Source organism: Plasmodium fragile (assembly GCF_000956335.1).
Source record: "Plasmodium fragile strain nilgiri unplaced genomic scaffold supercont1.1, whole genome shotgun sequence".
Lineage (NCBI taxonomy): Eukaryota > Apicomplexa > Aconoidasida > Haemosporida > Plasmodiidae > Plasmodium > Plasmodium fragile.
Genome location: NW_012192581.1, coordinates 516222 through 537388, shown reverse-complemented (window position 1 = coordinate 537388; position 21167 = coordinate 516222). Strand labels below are relative to the sequence as shown.

The 21167-nt window shown below is 38.1% G+C and overlaps 5 protein-coding genes across 5 annotated transcripts; 3 read left to right on the top strand and 2 right to left on the bottom strand.

The window, feature by feature from the left end:
- Positions 1-4661: 4661 nt before the first annotated feature.
- Positions 4662-16235, top strand: AK88_00124 (uncharacterized protein; the record flags this gene model as incomplete). The annotated part of the gene is made up of 1 exon (XM_012477775.1): positions 4662-16235. The coding sequence occupies one exon, from the start codon at positions 4662-4664 to the stop codon at positions 16233-16235; it is 11574 nt and encodes a 3857-aa protein (XP_012333198.1).
- Positions 16236-17125: 890 nt separating this feature from the next.
- AK88_00123 (uncharacterized protein) lies at positions 17126-17604 on the top strand (the record flags this gene model as incomplete). Its single annotated transcript, XM_012477774.1, has 2 exons — positions 17126-17201; positions 17396-17604. The coding sequence occupies 2 exons, from the start codon at positions 17126-17128 to the stop codon at positions 17602-17604; spliced, it is 285 nt and encodes a 94-aa protein (XP_012333197.1).
- A 187-nt stretch (positions 17605-17791) lies between these two features.
- AK88_00122 (uncharacterized protein) lies at positions 17792-18223 on the top strand (the record flags this gene model as incomplete). The annotated part of the gene is made up of 1 exon (XM_012477773.1): positions 17792-18223. The coding sequence occupies one exon, from the start codon at positions 17792-17794 to the stop codon at positions 18221-18223; it is 432 nt and encodes a 143-aa protein (XP_012333196.1).
- A 411-nt stretch (positions 18224-18634) lies between these two features.
- On the bottom strand, positions 18635-19358 carry AK88_00121 (uncharacterized protein; the record flags this gene model as incomplete). Its single annotated transcript, XM_012477772.1, has 2 exons — positions 18635-18978; positions 19145-19358. The coding sequence occupies 2 exons, from the start codon at positions 19356-19358 to the stop codon at positions 18635-18637; spliced, it is 558 nt and encodes a 185-aa protein (XP_012333195.1).
- An 822-nt stretch (positions 19359-20180) lies between these two features.
- On the bottom strand, positions 20181-20558 carry AK88_00120 (uncharacterized protein; the record flags this gene model as incomplete). The annotated part of the gene is made up of 1 exon (XM_012477771.1): positions 20181-20558. One exon carries the CDS (start codon positions 20556-20558, stop codon positions 20181-20183), a length of 378 nt encoding a protein of 125 aa, XP_012333194.1.
- Positions 20559-21167: the final 609 nt, after the last annotated feature.

Below are 21167 nucleotides of genomic sequence, written 5' to 3'. Positions count from 1 at the left end.
TTTTTTTTTTTTTTTTTTTTTTTTTTTTTTTTTTTTTTTTTTTTTTTTTTTTTTTTTTTTTTTTTTTTTTTTTTTTTGTTTCTTAAATTTTCACATATGCATTTGGCGTAAAATGGTACGTTGGGGTGTACGTTTCGCTATGTGCTGCGGCAGGTGGTAAAATCTTATATCTTCATTAACCGTCGCTCTCTCCAGCTCAATTCTTATATAATACTCCTGTCACCACTCTTTCCCGGCATTACGATAGAACTTTAGCTGTTCATATAAAACACGTATGGAATACAGAGAGGCGAATCCATTTATTGTTGTAATGCTTACATAAGTTATTTTGTATTTTTTGTTTTTTTTTCCTATTTACCTTTATGACCTTCCCCTTACAGCTTCAAAAACGTCCAGGTTATACCATTTATCTCTTTCCTTGCAAAGCCGCTAAAACCGCATATATAATCCTCAGAATGGAAATATGAGAATAATGCTTTAATGTTTGAAAAACAAAAAATTATTTCCTCTCTTTTTGTACAAATATTTATGCTTATGAGAAAGGAAAAAAAAAAAAATTCATTAAAGCTAGAGCTTCAATCGTAAAAATGAAAACAAAAAGCATAAAAAAAAAAAAAAATTATAGCACAAATACACATAAAATAAACTGAAAATCCGCATGTATATACATTCCACATTGAGCACAATAACATGTATTCTTATAATATAATATGCATATAAAAGCTCGAGTGGGTAACATATGGCTCATTTGTACGCACGTATGCTTACTACGTAAACATATGGGCTTGGTTCAAAATAACAGAGCAGCATATATTTTATATAAATACATATTTCCATCACATATGTATGTATATTTTATACGAAAATGTATACATGCTGCGCAAAAACACGTATACGATTTTTTAAAAAAAAATGAAACCACCGAATATATAACATGTTAAGCTGTTTGTACCATTGGAAAACAGAATTTATATGTCGTAACACATTAAATTATTTGATACCAAATTACACTTTGGATTTTTCGCGAGGCTTTTTCAGAAGGCCATAATTTTGGGGTTTTGCACAGCTGGTTTGAAAAAACAAAAAAAAAATTGTGCCAATTTGGAAAACTGCACAAAACTGAGAGGAATTAATTTTTCCCTTTCGCGGTACCTTGCAATGCCACTCACGGATCGTTATGCTTCGTACATGTACATTAGGAATTTCTCGTAACATTTTGCATGGCAAGAGAATGCTACATTGTACAAGTATACTTTTAAACGTAAACTCAAATATATACATGTACGCAACATGCGTACGCACACTTATGGCATTTTAAATATTGTTAGAGCGATTTGAACAATTTCGTTATCGCCTTATGTAATGTCAGAAAATGCAAAAACAAAAAAAAAAAAAAAACAAAAGTTCTGCTTAAAACACGTCCTCGAAAAACATTTGCTTAATTGGAGTAGTAATAGCCCATATATAATGCCTGTGCTTCATTTTGCGCTTGCCAATGTTGTGCCATACATTTTGATGTAGGGTAAATACATGCATATGAAATGAACGAACGTATAAGTTTGCTTCGATATTACGTCAGCTGCAAAGTTGGCATTATCGTTGACGTTAACCCATAGTATAAACCATGAACATACGCGAGAACGTATATATAAAATGTATTTACTTGCCCTGAGAATTTTTTTTTTTTTTTTTTTAAATACATACACATCCAGTAAAATAGGATGAAATAATTCCAGTCCTATTATCTTCAAACCAAGCAGCATTATTTTCAATCAAACATGTTTTTTCTTTTCTCTTTTGACTGTAAATCACAAGCACACACGAGTATGAGTAGCATGTGCTTACACGTATGCATACTGCGTAAAATGCACAAAGAACTTTTTTTCACCACTGGCTGTAGCACGTGCACATAAAAAGGGAAAAAACGTGGTGACACAAAAAAATTGCAAAATATTTCTTCAGCAGTTGGGCAAATATTTTAAGGTGTTCCTATTTTGAGGCCAGTAATTATACTGCCTAAAATTTAGGACAATCAAAAAGGTTCCAATGATCCAATTTCAAACAGGTGATACAAGGATAAACAGAGGTCAAGGTAATGTATAAATTTAAATCACATTTAAATGTGTTTTTTTTTTTTTAACATTTTGAATATGCTAAAGGGGGTAGTGAACTCACAAAATTTTGCTTTAGACCGAGTGCGAGAGAGTGAAAAACCACGTTGCGCGAAAAGACCTGGCCCCAGCCTTTTAATCACACAAAATTAAAGAATTAAACACGAGCCCCTCTTTATATCGCTTCTCACCCATATAAGCATCTGCAAAGGTTGGCACATAAGGGAATTTACGCAAAATGAAATGGTCATAAAAATTATGTACATTATTACGCCACCTTGTTCTTCCATTTTAATTATGCGAAAAAATAATGTTGCAATGTGTGTGCCCCATTAAAGCGCGGTGCCGTAAGGCAAGTGAGCATATTGCAAAGCCAACTTGAGTGTACAATTTCTTTTTTTTTCTCTACCAACACGGACAGGACGTGATCCAGCAACCAACAGCATGTATATATTTACGTTTCTCCTTATCACTATCCCGTGCAAAAAAAAAAAAAAAAAAAATATACGACCTCATTACAGCCACATGACTGGCGGAAACGATTGAATGATGTATTATATTTTGGCTAAAATTTTGTTCCAAAAATTCATTTACATACTTGTGTTGGTATAATGGTGTGCATATTCAGTCCACACCTGTATTTAGGCATTGGAAGATTTTTCCCCTCCACTTTTTCCTCACCTTTAAGAACGTGCTCGGTTCAAAAGTGCCATGTCCACAATACATAGTCGTACGTTTTGCTACATTCCGCTGCGACCTCCCACAGTTACATTTGTTCTGAAGACAGTGTGCTTTCGTTGTAGGAGCTCCTAATGTGGTCGAATCCCCCCTCCCCCTTAATGTGCCCACTTTCCGCTGTATGACAAATGGCAACACGGCGCGAATTTGCATGTCACAAATTAAAGGCGTGAGTGCTTGTTCCGTTTAATCCTCAAATTTATGCACGTGCATAAGCGACTACAGCTATTTCTCCATCTACTCGTTTTTCTCTCCATACAGCTTTTACTTTTTAAAAAAATGGCATAGGGCTATGTGCTTCCGTTGCCAAAAAATTTCGTGAATCTTCAGTTCACATTTTCCCATCGCATACGTATTGGCCAAGGCATGAGTCTGTGTACAAACGTGGGAATAAAATCCTCCCCCCCTCCATGTATCCCTATCTCAAATATGCAAAGAAATGCCCCCCACCCCTATTACGTATACACATTTTCAGTGCGCACACATGTTAAGTAATGTGGCATTTGTGTTCCAACATTCCGTCTATTTTTTCTCATACCGTTTAAGGCCTTGGATAATGCTCATCATGAGGCTAAATGGAGTAGGATTAACATAAGGAACTGGAGTAAAATTCCAAAAAAAAAGGGCAAAGGGGTTCCTCCAAAAAGGGTGATTCAATATATTGCTCCTAAAAAAGAGCTTCCAAACTTTTCCCAAAGAAGGGCCGAACCAGTGCCGAAAGGATTATAAAAACATAAATAAAGTGTGAACATAAAAAACGTTAAAAAGCGTACACACCCGTATGCCTGCTTCAGGCGCGAATAATTTCATAGCAAAAATATTTTTAATTATTTCGAGAATATCATTTGTTTACACTAAAACAATTGACTCATTTGTTTAATTTTTTAGAGTATTTTCCCCTTTTCAGTTTTTGTTTATTTTTTATTTATTTTATTTTTTTTTTTTATTATGTCATCCCAGGCATGTCCACATTATACGCTAATTTTGTATGAGCACATGTGTAAAGAGCATTTTGGTAATTTCCCCCTTATCTTGAATTAATGTTCCTGTTATTAATTTTTTTTTGAGTTTTTTTTTGCTTAGCAGGGATGTACACTTGGCGCGAACTTGGGAAAAAAATTGTATAAATTTGTGCAATTTTGCGTACATTTGTTTACATTTCTGCGCATTTGTGTAACCCATGCTTGACACCCATACACAGTTCTCATATGCTTAGATTTACTCGCACTTGCAGCCATGGAGCTACCCTCGCGCAGACGCCAATGTGAATAATGCCCTACTTGTTCGTAGCTACATTTTTTAACTACCATTAAATCGTGGGCGTATTTTTTTTTTAAATGTTCTGAAGCGCCGCATCGTGAGTTTCTACCTCGAACTGGACACTCACGTGTTAGGTATACGTTTGAACCTTATTCTGTGTCTGGGTCTGCGTGTGTGTAAGTCCCTTAGCAACAGAAAAGGTTGTTTTCGCGAGGATCCCAATTTGCCCTGTTTAAAATTCCCCCTTGTTCTGTGTGATTAAAAATTTGGTAAATACAAACACGTACATCTGTGTGCGGGTATAGAGTTTACCCTCGTAACGGTTGTACGTATACAGAAATACGTACTTCTCGCCGTTTCCACCTGTTGGCGTCAATTCGTATTCGTGATATGTCCTTTTGCTCATTTATGGTAACTTCAGCTGTGCGCCTTCACCCCTTCCTCAAAGCTCAAAGGGCGAAAATGTCCTCCTACTCACGAGATCTGAAATACATTCCCATATTAACGAAACTCAGAAGGAACAACTATGCCAACATATAAATAAGCCAAAAAATGATGGAACAAAAAAAAATTCACGGAAAGAGAAATAACGGATACAAGGCAAAGTATTCTGGGAAGGTATTCGCAAATCATGCAAACATGAAGAATCAAAATGTGAACGCAAATAAGCAGCAACATGATTTTGCCACAGCGGAAGCAGCATGGATGGAAAAGAAGCAAAAGTTGTACAAAGACACAAATAATCAGCCCTTGTGGGATTTTAGAAAAATACAAATCAACCCAACCGACACAGATGAGTTAATTAGCTTTCCATCTAATCAGATATCCTCAAACAGGTATGGCACATATTCCTTCCTCTTTAAGAGCCTATATGAGCAATTCTTACGATTACCAAACATATGGTTTTTGACCATTTGCCTACTAGAATTTATTCCCGCTTTTCAGAACCTCTCAAACTATATGTACTACACTAAGCAATCATCCATTTATTTGCTAGCGTTTTTTGTATGTGTATCTATTGTGAAAAATGTGTACGAAGATTCTAGGAGGTCAAATATAGACTCTCAGATCAATAATAGGCTATGTCACGTTGTGGACGGTTACAATAGTGAGCTAAAAGCAGTGAAGTGGATGGATCTAACGGTCGGTAGTATCATTCGCTTGATAGAAAATGAACAAGTGCCTGCAGATATTCTCCTGCTAAGTTGCAACAACAATGAAGGGTTGGTATACATAGAGACATCGCTAATAAATGGAGAAACAAACTTAAACAAAAAATGTTGTGTCAATGAAACGAGGAATGAAACGTCTATCTATGGGATCTGCAATATAAGAGGAAGAATCATTTGTGAAAAACCAAACAGCAATATGGAATCATTTAACGGGTCCCTAAAATTAGATGCTCATCCCCGTGCTACCTCCCTATCCATTAACAACGTTGTCTTTAAAGGGTCCTACATAAAAAACACAGACTACATTTTCGGAGTTATAATATACACAGGAACCGATACAAAAATTATGAAAAATATATTAAAGAGTGTATACAAATCTGGAAATGTCAACAAAGAATTAAATATATACACAATTTTAACTATCATTTTTACCTTTATTTGTGTGTTCATATCAGTATTGTGCAAATGGACAGAAGATGATAAGTTCAAAAATGGGATTCACTTTTTACTAATTACAGTCAAGGATAATTTGTTTGAATCTATAATAAAGTACACACTTCTCTATTCCAATATCATTCCTATTAGCATCCTCATAACGGTAGACCTAATTTCTATTCTCCAAAGTGTGTTTATCGAAAATGACAATAGAATCAGTACCTTCGAAAATGAATTATCCGAACCCTCCATCATGGATGAAAATGATGAAAATGCTAATTTGAAAATTACAAAATCGTGTAACTTCTTTAGAAAATACACCTTATTTTTGAATAATATTAGCGGAAAAATTTTTACCCAGAATAGATTCTCTTCAATCAACACAGAACCAAATTTCAACAACAGAAAAAGCTTTATAGGTACCTTTGATAAACTCAGGGCTTTTAAAAGTTACTTTAATAATAGAAGCAGCGTGGTCAACTCCAAGTCCCACTCTAATACTGCTTATAATAGGAGCTCCATTGCCGAGAGCGACAGTGTGCACGGGAAACGGGCAAGCGGAAAGAATTACTTCATTGAAAGGGTTAAAAATACATTTTTGAGAAAAGATAAACTCGTAAATTTTGAGACCAATATGGTGACCAAGCAAGGTGTGCCCTACCATGGACACGTGAAAAGTGGATGTTCCTCTGCCGCTGCCTCTAACGCGCACGGCCCCCTGCGCGGAAAAATCGACGTACAGTTTAGTGGAGAGGTAGATGGGGAGGCTAACTGCCATGTCAGAAACCACGCGGACAATTTTTCCAATTATGACAGACCAACGAGGGTGAACACGGATGGTGCGCCGAGCAGAGGGAGAAACCCACTATACGCCCTCCTCCCATTTTTTCGAAGACCAAAGAAGGCAAACAGAACAATTGACGCTGTCAAAAAAGTGGATAAAATGAAGAGCGCCAGTAAGCGCTACTTGCATAGGGACCATTCTACCCCCAAAGAAGATGAATACGGCTGGGGAATCTGCCTCAATTCTAACATGCATGGAGATTTAGGAAATGTCGATTTTATATTTACAGACAAAACAGGAACTTTGACAACCAATTACATGTCCTTCAACATGTGTTCCATTGGTGGTAGAACGTATGGAGAAAGGCGACGGAAAGGGAAAAAAGGAAAAACGGGAAAAGGAATACCTTCCAATTATAGTCGAACAGGATCCTCCCACAATGATGATAATGATGTAAGGAAAAATATCAGTAGCAATCGCTTCTTTAAAAAGCGAGACTCGGAAGACGCGCTAGTAAAAAAAATTTCCTTCGCAACCAATATCTGTAATGAGTCATCTGATCAATGTGAACAACCTGCTGAGGGGGTGAGCAAAAGGAAAGATCATCTACCTCATCGCCATTATCAATGGCATGCGAACAACACAAGTGAGAACCAATCGGAGAAAGCACACACGCATGATGCTAATAATCTGAAGAAAGAAGACAAAATGTTTCCGAACTATAAATCCAGTTGCTTGTCCAATTACCAATCGAAGAGTATAGATAGAAAATTCTCTGACAACTCTTTAAATAAATGTCCATCCTTGCAAAATACTGCTACGTTATCCTCTTCCATATCACCAAGGTCTTCCTCCCGTTTTTCCGATCATACATCTTCACCCTGTTCATCATCTTGCTCATCGTCATACTCATCATCGGGTTTGTCATCTTCTTCTTCCTATACTTCTTACCCCTCCTCCTGCGGCTCCCGCAACAACGTCAATTCGTCCTTCTTGCGTTCCTCCTCTAACAACTATCATCAAGACATGGCTAACGATGTTGATAGCATCAGGAGTTACTCCGAATTGGGGCAGGAAAAAAACACCTACACGCACCTGCAAGATGACACTAAGGAAGAAGCTACAGACAGGGGGAGAGCAAGCGAAAGGTATTCCCACGAATGCCCACACGAATGCACAAACGAATGCCCGCACGAATGCACAAACGAATCCACACACGAAGCCACACACGAAAATGCTGACCTGTCCCACTTCCTTGACCGAAATTATCGAACCTATTTAATGCAACATAAATTTCCGAGACCCAAAAGTTTTCGAAAAAATATGAACACAGGATCTGTTAAAGCGAGGTGTGATTTTAATGACAAAAAAATTTATGAAGATTTGAACTCAAACACATGGAGAGGCTACTACATTGATGAGTTCTTCAAATGTATAAGTCTGTGCCATGCAGTTGTCCCTTTCATCGAATTCGATTACATCAGAAGTAAAAACTTAACTCATTTCCCCTCTCGGAGCTCCAAAGGAGTTTCCCAATATACGGAAAAGCACAGCAATCATCCGAAGCAACAGTCAAACGATCTGGTTAAGGCCAAGAATGACCTAAATGCACAAACGTCCATACAGTATGATGGTGTGCAGGAGGAGCATGAAGAAGAAGAAGAATATCGGGGGGTAAGTAAATGGGGGGATAGACAAACCAAATGGATCAACGAAATCTCAAGCAATGACAGAAATGCGAAAAAGAAAAATGAAACCAATCTCTACAATTACAACACGTTGAATAATTTCAAAAATAAACATGAAAAAAAAAACAACATAAAATTTAAATTCCTTTTTAATAAAAAATTTAGGAAAAAAAAAAAAAGTTACACTTCTTTCGCCAGCTCAGAGATTTACAAAGGGACAGAAAAAAAACACACAAACAGGTGGAACACTTATTTCAGTTTGAAAAAGAATAAGAATTTTTTTTCCAATGAGAACAATAATAAAAACAGTGAAAGCGCTTACATCTCCAAGAGGATTAGCGCAGTTTCCTTTAAGCAAATCTCGAAGGAAAAGTTGCTTTCCATGAACAGCTACGCGAGTAATCGCAATAGTGAGAGTGGAGCAGCTGGCGTGGACAGGAAATACAAACCCAAGTCACGAAACTTCGATGAAAACATCTTCGAATTCGCTTCCTTAGTTAATGAGAAGGGTTCCCGCAGCAACATTGCTAGTAACGTCGCTAACAGCGTCCCACATAACTTCTCAAATAAGTTCTCAAATAACAGCGCGAATGTGCCTCCCTCAGTGTATGATGACGGAGGAACCTCCAGAAAGACGGACGATCGCAATACCATACAACACTCCGATTTTGACTTAGACAAATGTAGAGACCCCCGAATGACGGATAACTATGCCTCCGAGTCCAATGCCTACTTGGATGCCATCAACTATCAATCCAGCTCCCTCGATGAGGAATGCCTAATTTACACCTCCAACTATCTTGGATACAGACTTATACTAAGAAACAAAAACACCATGTGCGTAGAAATTGATGGAAATTTGCACAAGTGGACTATTATCGGGATTAATGAATTCACGAACAAGAGGGGAAGGATGTCTATTGTTGTCAAGCCAGAGTTTATGCAGTCCGGCTCCATTCTCTATGTGAAGGGATCCGACACCTCCATCCTGTCCATGCTCGACTTGAAGTATAGTAGTTTTTTGGAAAAGGCAGGAAAACGAAAGAGAAGGAAGAGAAAGGTGCACAAGGAAAGGAGCGAATGTTGCAGATTCGCGAAGCGATACCGGCAGCTAGAAAAGCAACTACGCAAGTTCTCCGTCAAGGGGCTAAGAACCATGGTATTTGCCTTTAAATATCTAAACGAAGAAGAAACGCTCAAGTATAAAAAAATGTACGACGATGCGTGCGTGTCAATATACAACAAAGAGGAGAGACTAGAGAAGGTAGCCGAATCAGTGGAGACGGAGTTAACCTACTTAGGAATTACCGGGGTTAAGGATAGGTTACAAAAAAAGGTATCTAAAACGATAGAGATTTTGGGACAGTCGGGGATCCGAATATGGATGCTCACAGGAGACAATGTAGAGTACTCATTACATATTTCCTTTTTGTGTAAATTTTTAAATTCACACACGAAAATATTTCATGCCATGTTGGAAAATACGAATTGTAAGAAATTAAAACGAGAAGGAAAAGCGTTGTATGAATTATTCCAATTAGAGAAGGAAGAAAAAAAGAGTCATGAAAAGTTATGTCTACTAATCAATGGAAAGAATTTACAAACCTTTTTAAACCATAGTGATTTACAAACCCATTTTCTAAACATGGCATGCAGTTCCGATGTAGTCATAGCCTGTAGAATAACTGCAAAGCAGAAAGCATTCATTGTACAATTAATAAAGCATAGACTAACTCCAACTCCGAACACATTAGCCATTGGAGATGGAGCAAATGATATAGCAATGTTGCAGGAAGCAAATATAGGAGTGAGTATCATGACCCCTGAATGTATAATTTCTTCTGGCTATTCAGATTATTGTATACAAAATTTCTCTTATCTTCGCAAGTTATTATTTATATATGGCTCCAAGCATTTATACACCATGAGCATTATCCTATACTGGAATTTTTTTAAAAACATTGTCCTCATATTACCCGTTTTTTTTTATCAAGCATATGCATCATGGAGTTGTGTAAAAATATACCCAGAATTGCTATACACCTTTTTCAACATTTTCTGGATTTTCATTCCCGTCATTTATTACGCCTTCTTGCAGCACAATTTGAATTATGACGTACTATATAACATTCCTTTATTTTATGCCCTCAGTAGAAGGAAGTACAACATGAGTACGTTGAAATTTTTCCCTTGGGTTGTCGAAGGTATTTTTTATTCTATTGTTGTGTTTTTTTTTGCGTACACAGCACTTCGGGAAAATTCACACTTGAGTAATGGGGAAGTCGTTACCATTAGCACATTTGGCAATATTTGTTTTCTTGGTTGTTTTTTAATATCAATTGTTCGTCTTTTTCTGGAAGGATCTTTATGGTCGCCATCCATACTGATCACCTGTTTTGGTTTCTTTCTTTTTGTCTTTTTCCCCTCTATTCTATTTTTATTATTTGCTTATATTTCTAATGAGTACATAAGGGAGGTCTTCAGACAAACCTTCATGTGGGCTCCTCTCTACATTCTCCTAACCCTATGGTTTACTACTTGCATCATCTGCTATATATTTATTAATTTTGTAAAAGCTGTGATGTTCCCAAATATCTACAGCGTTGTCAACCATTGGCTGTTCGAGCAGTACCAGGAGAAGCACAGCAAGTACAAGTACGTCTATTTCCTATCGGGCAAAAAAAAATTCATAAATTTAAAAAAAATTGGAAGAAATTTTAAGCACAGATTTAGCAAAACGGCCCACAATACATGCAAATTTAAGCCAAATATGAAGCAGTTAAGTAAGGAACAAGATTACGAAATGAACAATAAGAAATGCCCAACCAAACAGAGAAATCTACGCAACTCCTACACCTCTTCCTCCAAAGGATTCAACAAAGAGGCAAATTCAAATTTTGGCCAAGGGGTATTTGATGGAGAGGATGTTTGCCTCGGCTGCAATGATGATACACAGTTCGATGAAGAGAAAACATATGGCAGCGCCAGAGTTACTTTGTGCGAACAGGCTGTTCACGGGATGGAAAATTTTAATCACTCAGACGATGCAAGTGACAAGTGGAACGAGCCAGGAGACACCACAAAGAAGAAGAAGATGATGAAGAAGCCAAGTGGACGTAGAAAGGAAAGATGGGACAATTTAAACGGCGGAAATGACAACGAGGTTCGACAGGAAAAAAAAGCGGGGAGATCAACAGAGCAGAAGGAAAAATCCTGCTTGGAGAACAAAAACGGAAGGGAACATCGCAAAGGTGAAGATGTTCTTAAAAGTGGCACGGAACAGAATAGAGACACCGCACCATCCAAAAAGGAAGTGGCGATGAAGTTGCCACAGGGCAAAGTCGAAGCACATGAGGACGTGGAACTGCCAGCATTGAAGAAAAAGCAAGCCAATAGTGTGACATCCGGAACAGCGATTGACGAAGCACCAAATGGGGGAACGGCACATGGCGAAATGCCCAATGACGAGTGTGACCGAGTAGACCTCATCGACTCGGCCTCCGACGAATACACCGAGTCGTCCATTCCCAGAATTGATGAATCCATGATGGTGGAACTGAAAAATTGCTTGAACCCGTTAAAGAACACCTTTCTAGTGGATTTGCTACCCCAAGGAAAGCGCTTCCGAATTAATGAAGAACACATATTTTTTAAAAACAACGAAAGGATGGAACACATTCCAGAACCGCTTGATGTGAACAAGAGGAACTATCACATTATACAAAATAAACCTGAGTTTTACGACAACGAATCCACGTCCGAGTTCTCTTACACAAGTACAGATAGCATGAATGACAATAATGGAAAAAAGAAAAAGAAAAAGGAAGACGCACAAAAAGAAATTGTTAAAGTTAGCAACTTAATTAATAGATTTACCTTAGCATTTAAGGACATGCAACTAGAGTCAGGGTTTCAAATTCATAAGAAGAATAAATTTTACAAAATTTTTACCCCTTGGTACAGATTCATTTTTATCCTCCTAGGTGTCTTTTTTCTCTACATTTGGAAATTAGAATCATCACTGAGTAAGTACTGGAATATATCATCAAACGCTTCCACCGATTTGTTCATTCTCATCTTGTCCTTACTACTAGAATTAGTCCTCATGGCAGCAACGGTTACAACTTTTTTCCAAAATATATTCATAGAAAATTTTAACAAAATTATCAGTGCTCTGGTGATATTAATCATAACGCATCATGTAGTTACTTACTCCATTACCCACATCGATGGAGTTTTCCAAGCAGTTCTTTTCCCACTCTACACATTTGTCATTTTGAGATTACCTTTTGTTAATGCCGTATTGTGTAACATTATTTTTTTAAGTCTCTTCATCATCAGATTTAAAGGGGATCACTTCTTAGACAAAAAAGGACTAGCACATTACATACCTTTATTTATCGGGGTCGATGTGTTTGTAGGTTTTGTCGGGTACCGCTTGGAATATAATCAAAGAAAAAATTTCCTCTTAGAATATTCAGTGGAGGCGTCCAGACGAAAACAAAGAGAAATATTAAACACCATGCTTCCCCCGTTTGTTGTTGATGAAATGATTTACTCTGAACTGAATGAAGAAGGAATCCCCATTTCGTTAAAAGCAGAAGATATAGAAACCGTTACCATAATCTTTTGTGACATTTATGACTTCCAAAATATCGTTGCTAGTATTGAACCTACAAGGCTGGTCGAGGTGCTGGACAGATTATTCCTCTGCTTTGACAAATGCACAGAACAGTTTAACTGCACCAAAATTGAAACCGTCTTCGAAACCTATCTTGCTGCATGCGGGTTGGTAAAGAAAGAGGGAAGTGAGTCTCAGGAAAATAAAGGCCAACGGGATGCACACGATTCCATCGACTTTGCATTGTCAATTCTGCAGGTTAGCAGCCACATGAAATACGAGAGGACAAAGCATATGTTCAAAGCTGGAGACTCTTTTGGCAGTGGGACAGAGGGCAGTATGGAGGTGGAAGCGAACAAAAACGCACTCCCCACTGATACCGCAACAACAACCGGCGCTAATGCTGTCGCGGCCGCTAATATTACCACCAACGCTAATATTGGCAACGCCGCGGACAGAGGCCCCACCAGAATCAGAGTCAAGATAGGAATAAATTCGGGCAGAATCATAGCAGGTGTCGTGGGGTCAAAGAAGCCACAGTACGCCCTGTTTGGAGACACAGTGAACACAGCATCTAGAATGAAGACGACTGGCAAGCCGGACTACATACACATATCCGAAGCAACTTACGATTTGGTAAAGGATGACAAAACATTGATATATGAAAAGAAGGAAACAGAAATTAAAGGAAAGGGAACGATGACTACATACCTCCTCACATCTGTCATAGGGTTGAACTATCCATTTTTAGAAGAACCCACAGACGGAAAGGGTAATAATTTCGTATCCGATTTCTACATGGAGAGTAATGACCCAAGTAACAACATAAACCTGGACCAAACACACAACCTATTAGGCTTCTACTCAAACAAAGTTAACCAAAACAATGAGTATTACATAAATGATACCATATATAATGACGAGTACAGTTTTAACGAATCTGATAATGACACAAACAAAGAGTACGTCAATTTGAAAGATCTGTCTCTTCAAGATTTCCCCAATGAGTACATTAGAGATGTCAATACCCATTTCTACGAAATTATTAAATTGAGAAATTTAAAAATAGGCACAGCTGTAGGACATCAATTGAAACAGAAAGATGTCCTCAACATGACCTTTTTAAATAATGGCCTCAACAATGATACGACAACAAATTTCAACCCTTACATTGAAAGTAATAATAATTTGGAAGAGATAAAAGAACTCGATGTAGGGGTGAACAAACTCTCCCTCAGTGACTCCCTATATTACTTAAATGATAATTTAATAAAAAAGGATCCAGAAAATCACAACCTTCACCACAGACATAATAAACTGGGAACGCAGGAAATAATAATTGATCAGCATACTAAACAGAGCATACAAAATTTTACACATTCTAATAGAGACCTTCTGGAAAACAATGAAGATGATTACAAGGACATCCAACTGTGTACGCGGAAATGCAACTCCTGTGGTGAAAACTACTGTACTCCATATGACTGTGTCAATTACGATCATGTGAATCATGTCTCGTATCACAAAATGTTGAGTAACATAAGGATGAACTATCTCAAGAATATTAGGAAGGATGCGAAAAAGGATGCAGACAGGAAGGAAGAAATGGATGGACGGGGATCCAAGGGGGGGCTGCTATCCCCCAGCTATGTGGCTTCGTGCTTATCGAAGGTGTTTTGCATTTGGAGATGGGGAAAGCGGAAGGAAAGTTGCAACGGCAGGGGCAAGCCCCGACTGGATGAACGGAAAACAAGCGCAACGCGAATCCCCCCTCCGAGGAACCACCCAAAAAAGACACCCCACATGATCGAAAAGGAGGACAAATTCAAACGAGTAATATCACTCAACAGCGAGTGGATCTTCCTCAAATTTAGCGACAAAAATTTGGAGGCAAAGTACAGAGCCCATTTCTACAGTAACAAATCCAATATCAACTCGATCGAGCAGGCTCTCATCATATTCCTAGTTACCTTCGTCATGCAAACCCTAATCTCAAGCACGGTTTCCATCGTTTTTGTGGACCACAAATTTGCAACACAGACGTTAGAAGTGAACTACTTTGCTTACTGGTCTGTGCGTTCTCTCTACACTTACCTTGGCTTTATCCTTTGGCTACTTTTTCACTACAGAACGAGGCCTGAAGTATCTTCCCTCCTAAATATAAAGTGGATGATATTTTTCCTCAATTTATTATTCATATCTGCCGCTTGCGTTTTTTCCATTGCATACTTATGGGCCATTTCAGGCACCGACCAGACAACCTCATACACCATATGGATGACCAATGATACAATAGAATTTTTTTTTTACTTAGTTATCTTACACCATAACACAGGGATGCTATTTCAGACATGCATCCTGGTCGATCTATTATTCATTACCATGTCTTTAACTTTCATATCAACTAGCGTGGTCAAAACTATCACAACGGACTCTACTGTAATGTTGATCCCCTGGTATGTGACCTTCAATTTGATATCTACCTATTGCAAGGAATCCATAGATAGGAGAACGTTTTATGCAAATGAAAGTGCCAAGAAGACAGAAAACAGAGCAACAGAGCTTCTTAACGATATGCTTCCAAAACACGTGTTAGAAGAGTTTCAACAGGATAGACTGAAGCTTGCCTACACACACGATCGATTAACTTTTCTTTTTGCGGACATATGTGGATTTACTTCTTGGGCTAATGGAGTGGATGCATCTGAAGTGTTAACATTACTACAGAAATTATTTGCCAAATTTGACAACGACAGTACTAAATATGGGTTATACAAATTATGCACCATCGGGGATGCATATGTAGCTATAAGTGAGCCAGTCACTGAAGACAACCAAGATTATGATCCTGTAGATGGAACGGAAAGGGTACTCGAAATGGCATATTCCATGATAAGAATTATAAAAGAAATAAGAGAGAAATTATGTATCCCTAATTTAAATATGCGCATTGGATTACATTATGGGTCATGTGTCGGAGGAGTTATCGGATCTGGTCGATTACGATATGACCTATGGGGAATTGATGTTCTCACTGGAAATCTCATGGAGAGTAACGGAGTCCCTGGAAAAATTAACGTCTCTGAAACACTTAAGAATTTTCTCCTACAACAGTTTAAAAATAGATTCATATTTAAACCACATACTACTGTTCGAGTCATCTACAAGGATGTCAAATCTTTTATAATAACTGATAAGAAAGAAATCGATGCGACCAATAACTCCAAGAACTTAAACAACCGGGGGTACCTACTCAACCGAAAAATACGCAGACAGAAACACTTGGATGCTGACCTTCTATTTGATGGTAAGAGGCCCGATACCTTCACTGGCTCCATGTGCAACTCCAATTCGTTTGATAATAGCCAGGCGCTCAACAGAGATTTGTATTACATCAATGTGAAAGATGAGGAGTCCAGCTTGTAGTAGAGGCGTCTCCTTCCGTGCGCCTGTGCGCTTCATTGGCTTTGTGTTTCTCCTGTCACAGGCTTCTACTTCGGCGAAGCTCTGTTTAGCGGAGCTGGGGGCCTTCCAAAAGTGCTGAATATAACAAGTACACAAATATATATATATATATGCATATATGCATGTATGCACCTGTGCGTGTCCCCCTTTTTTTTGTATTGTATCTATCGGCGCATTTCCATAATTAACACGTTTTGTGCAAACATTTCGTAACTAATTAATCTTACACATAATTAACACAAAATGTCCTTTTCTCTTCCCTTACCATATCGCTGCACTTTTTTGAAGCATTATATGATAATATGCATATATGCCTTCCAGCGAATGTTGTCCATGTTTCTTTTTCCTTTGATCTGCCTCGTGCGCGAACCCCACTTTTGTTATGTTTTCCCCTTGTGTACTTGGCCATTTTTTGTTCTTTGTGCGCATCATGTATTTTATGTTATTTTTTTTTTTTGTGAAACAGAGTTTATGCCTCTTCCAACATTCACACGCGCATCCTGCGCTTTTACGTAAATCAACGACGTGAATATTTTCCCTTTTGTGCTTGATCCATTTTTTTTTTTTTTTTTTTTAAACCAACTTGCACACGGGCCTCTTCCCTCGCGCTCCTTTTGAATCCTTGTTACTGTGCTTTTTTAGCAGTTGTTTGTTTGAACCTTCGGTAGGCATGCATTTATCCTACACGCATTCTCGGACGAACGCCAATCCGTTCTGTGTCAGCTTTGCTTCCGCTGTGGAATCTTTTCTCCCACTGGAAGAACATATGAATATTACCTCCCCCTTTTAAACTCCTTTTCATAAGGTTTATTTTTCGAAAAAGACCAAACTGCATTGCCTCTTCTAACGAAATGAGCAAAAAAAATGCAAACCCAAAGGTTTTGAAATTGGCCGAGCGCCTTGTGGCACTAAAACAGGATGAAATTGGTAAGCGCTCCCCCCAATATAAAAATACTGTGCATTCATAGAGTGTCCCACATGTTGCAGGGCAGACAACATGGCTACCCAAACACGCAACTGCTTTTTAACCCGTTTTTGCGTGCACTAGTTTATTAACCCTAATATTCCACTGCATCATTGAGCTGTTCCTTTTTTCTCCTTTGCCGCCATCACCCTTGTAGATCATTTCACATACCTATTTAAAGAACGAATAACAGCCAAACCCAAATTCTCGAAAAAACCAGCGGACCAAATTGAACCTGTGCATCCCCACACCAAGCGACTTCCCACCCCTGGAAATTTCAATCATCAGAGAAAGAACATCATTTTCAACTTTTATTTTAACTTATTTCAAACTATAAGGAACACCTTCGTTTTCGTAAGCAAATAGGCCGCTCAGGAGTTATTCCCGAAGTGCTTTTTTTTTTTTTTTTTTTTTGTGGACAAGCTTTGTTCCAAACGGGGTGTGTCTGTATGCACATATTCTGTTGTATTGGATACATGTACACTTATGTGCGTTTTTTTTTTTTTTTTTTTTTTTTTACCCTCCTACTGCAGCTTGGTAAAAAATAAATGCGATGAGTGCCCGTGATCTGATCAGCAAAGTATGGAGTTCCCACATTCTCAAGTCGTTCATTAGTAGCCTGTCGGGGACCCTGGCGTCCGTGTTTTTCAAAAAGGCATCAGATGTGTCCATTTTATATACCAATTTTGATGGAGTAAATATATCATGGAGCATCCAAATTGGGGTGAGAATAATTTACCTATTGCTGTTTATCATTTTCAACATGCTGATGCTTAAATATTACCTCTTGTTGATGAACCACTATTCGGCTTTCCTTGCAACCATCCTCAATTTTGTTTTTAATTTTTTTTTAAGTGCTATAATGGGTGTACTTTTTTTTAGTGAGAAGAGAAACTCCTATTGGCTGATTGGGGGATTTCTCATCATCATCGGCTTAGTACTTATTATGGCCGATGCGGCAAATGAAGAAAAGAAAAAAACGTAAACGCCGAATGTCTTTCTGTTTTGCTTCCATTTAAATCTTAGTACACACCCCTTTCAACTGGATAATACACCAGGTGTTAATTATTTTTTTTTTTTTTCTGTGCCCTTTTCTTAAATAACGTGGTAAGCTGTTTGCCCTTTCCCAATTTGTACATGTCTAACATGCAACCTTAGAAAAAAAAAAATACAAATAAACAAAATAAAATAAAAATAATAAAATGAAACGATAAAACGGGGAAGGAGATACGCAGTCACACTTCAATCCTAGGTAAACTTAAAATGACACAAACGGCTAGAAAGGGGGAAAAAAAAAGGCACTGGTGACGGGGTGCACAATTAAGCGAAGCGATAAAACCAATTTGGATAAAACAACATACTACGCTAAAAACGTAAGGAGTTTTTTAAAAAAAATTCAAATAACATTTCGATTATCTTCCAGCTGTCTTTCTATATTCGCCATGAGTACGAAATACGCAACGATGCTCACTATGGCAACAACTAAGTGCAGGAAAACTAAGCTAGCATTTGCAAAAAAAAAAACTATAGCTTTGTAACAAGTACAGTCAGGCATCCCAGAAATGTTAGTAAAAACCACATCGATAATTGTGCACAGTACATATATCCCGTAGAAGCTGGAACTCAAGTCAATAATTGCCATGGCGGCTGAAACGATTGCCACCACGGACCACTCATTTTCCGTTCCCCATTCTCTGCAACTAATCACGGAGTAGTATGGAGCCATGAGGTTGGAGGCTCCTTCAGAAAGTGAAAAGGGTCAAAAAAAAAAAAAAAAAAAAAAAAAAAAAAGGGGGAGGGGGAGGAAAAAATGACACAAAAATGAGAGAAATGGTGAAAGCGAGCAGGTCAAAACTCAATTATAGGCCAAACGTTCGAAACACTCTTTCCAAGTTGGAGTCCTTACCTATAGACAAGGAAAAGCTGAACAAAGAGTCTATCAAAGGGGAGCAATGCAAGTCTGACGCCTTTGGGTATAAAAATACTCCATAAGACAAAACAGACAAGCATATATATAGTATCATTAAAATTATTAGCCACTTTCGAATAGGGTTGTAAATGAGAGGGGCCGTCCCTCCGCTTCTCAAGGGGCGACCGCATATATAGTTCAGGATTTTCATTTCGAACAGAAAAAAAAAATATACATATATCCTAATCGGGTTTTCCTTTTCCCTCTTCGGTTTTGAAACGGGCCAAAAAATATAAGCAAAAATGTGTGTGCATGCTTAGACTTCCCATAGGTAGGACAAGTAGATGTACCTGTCTGTTGTCCTTTTATGCGACAGGCGAGCAGTTATACGCACACAGCTGTGCACTTAAAAAATAAAATTTACAAAAATGTCTTCGTAAAAAAAAGAAAAGAAAAAAATATAAGCTCATACACACGCATACAACTAATACACACGTAAGGGGGACAAAGTTACCAACTAAGGGAAGCCAGCTCTAAGGAAACAACCTGGGGATGCATAATGGACGGCATGAACCCGCTTGGGTATATTTCAAACGCGTACACATGCCTTTGTACTGCACAAGATTATAGGACCCCATGATTTATCTTTTTCCTTTTTTTTTTTTTTTTTTTTTTCCTGCTTATTTGAAAAGAGCTGCTTTCCATAAGCAGTCGCGGAATTTTTTTCTGTTGTTACAAAAGGAACAAGGCGTATTTATTTCGTTTCTACTAAAAGGTTGAACTAAAAAAAAGAAAAAAAAACAAGTTCACACCGCTACCCGTTTTGGTGGTGCTGGAGCGGGGTCGAAAAAAGGTTACACTTCACAGGGGTGTATTTTACTACGTCAAGGTAGAAGGGGGCAGTAAAAGGATCGCCCCCCTTCTAACGGCGCAATAGGACAAGCAAAGGTCATCCTTCATGCCACATCTCCGCGCATACAATCATGCACATCGACATGTGCACACACACAAACGTTGCGCCCCCCATTCCAGGTCAACCTCCGTGCAAAGTTGATAGGAAGCACAGCTTGTCACCATCCTTAATCTGGTACTCATACATTTGCATAATCTCCCAGTCATATTCATTAATTAGGACTATAATGCCTGGTTTTATCTTGGCCTTTTCACTTAAATTGTAATTTTTACGCTCTACATTATCAACCATCACTTGGCAAAACTCCGTGCCATCACAAATGACATGGTCGGCAAAAACGTCTTTCCTGTCCACAAGAATGTGATTTCTTATGTAGGCAATTAAATTTTCAAAGCTGAACTTGTTAGATTCTATTTCTAACGTCACCACATTTTTGGACTTATCCTCCAAATAGCTTTCCAGGCCTCCCAAAAATTTTAATTCTACTTTCTTCGTCATGGTGTGTAAGAGACGTGTTTTCTGTTAACCCAAATGGGTTGGCAGTTTTGTGGTCAGCAAAAAAGGTGGAGCAGGTTTATTGTTGCCAAACAAAACGGGGTATTTTTTCCAAAGGTGCGTTGGCCAGAGTAATTGGAGTTTGCAACTTTCGAAGTGCCACAATTTGGCTGTATGTTCATGCAATTAATTTTCAACCATTTTTTGCTCCTGTTCAGGTTGATAACTTCAAATCGCAAAAAAAAAGCACTTATTTTTTTTTTTGCGCACATTTTGGTTCCTTTGGGGTCCGCTCGCAACTACAACACGGTGGGTGATTTCATTCTCGTATTTTCAACTATCTAGCGATTTAAGAAAATTTTACATTTTTTTTTTTTTTTTTTTTTTTTGACTACGGGGCTATATATTACATTGTGCACACCTCGCATGAGCTTCTACGCGTTGCGCAATTCTTGCAGCTTATGCGGATCTCCATTTTCTGATCATAACGCTAGCTTTCATCATGCATACACTGTTGTTAACACTTTTATAATATAAGAAAAACAGGAAAACCATTATACTTGAGCTACCATGTTGCATGAAGGGCTGGTAAGTTGACAATTGCTGCGAAGC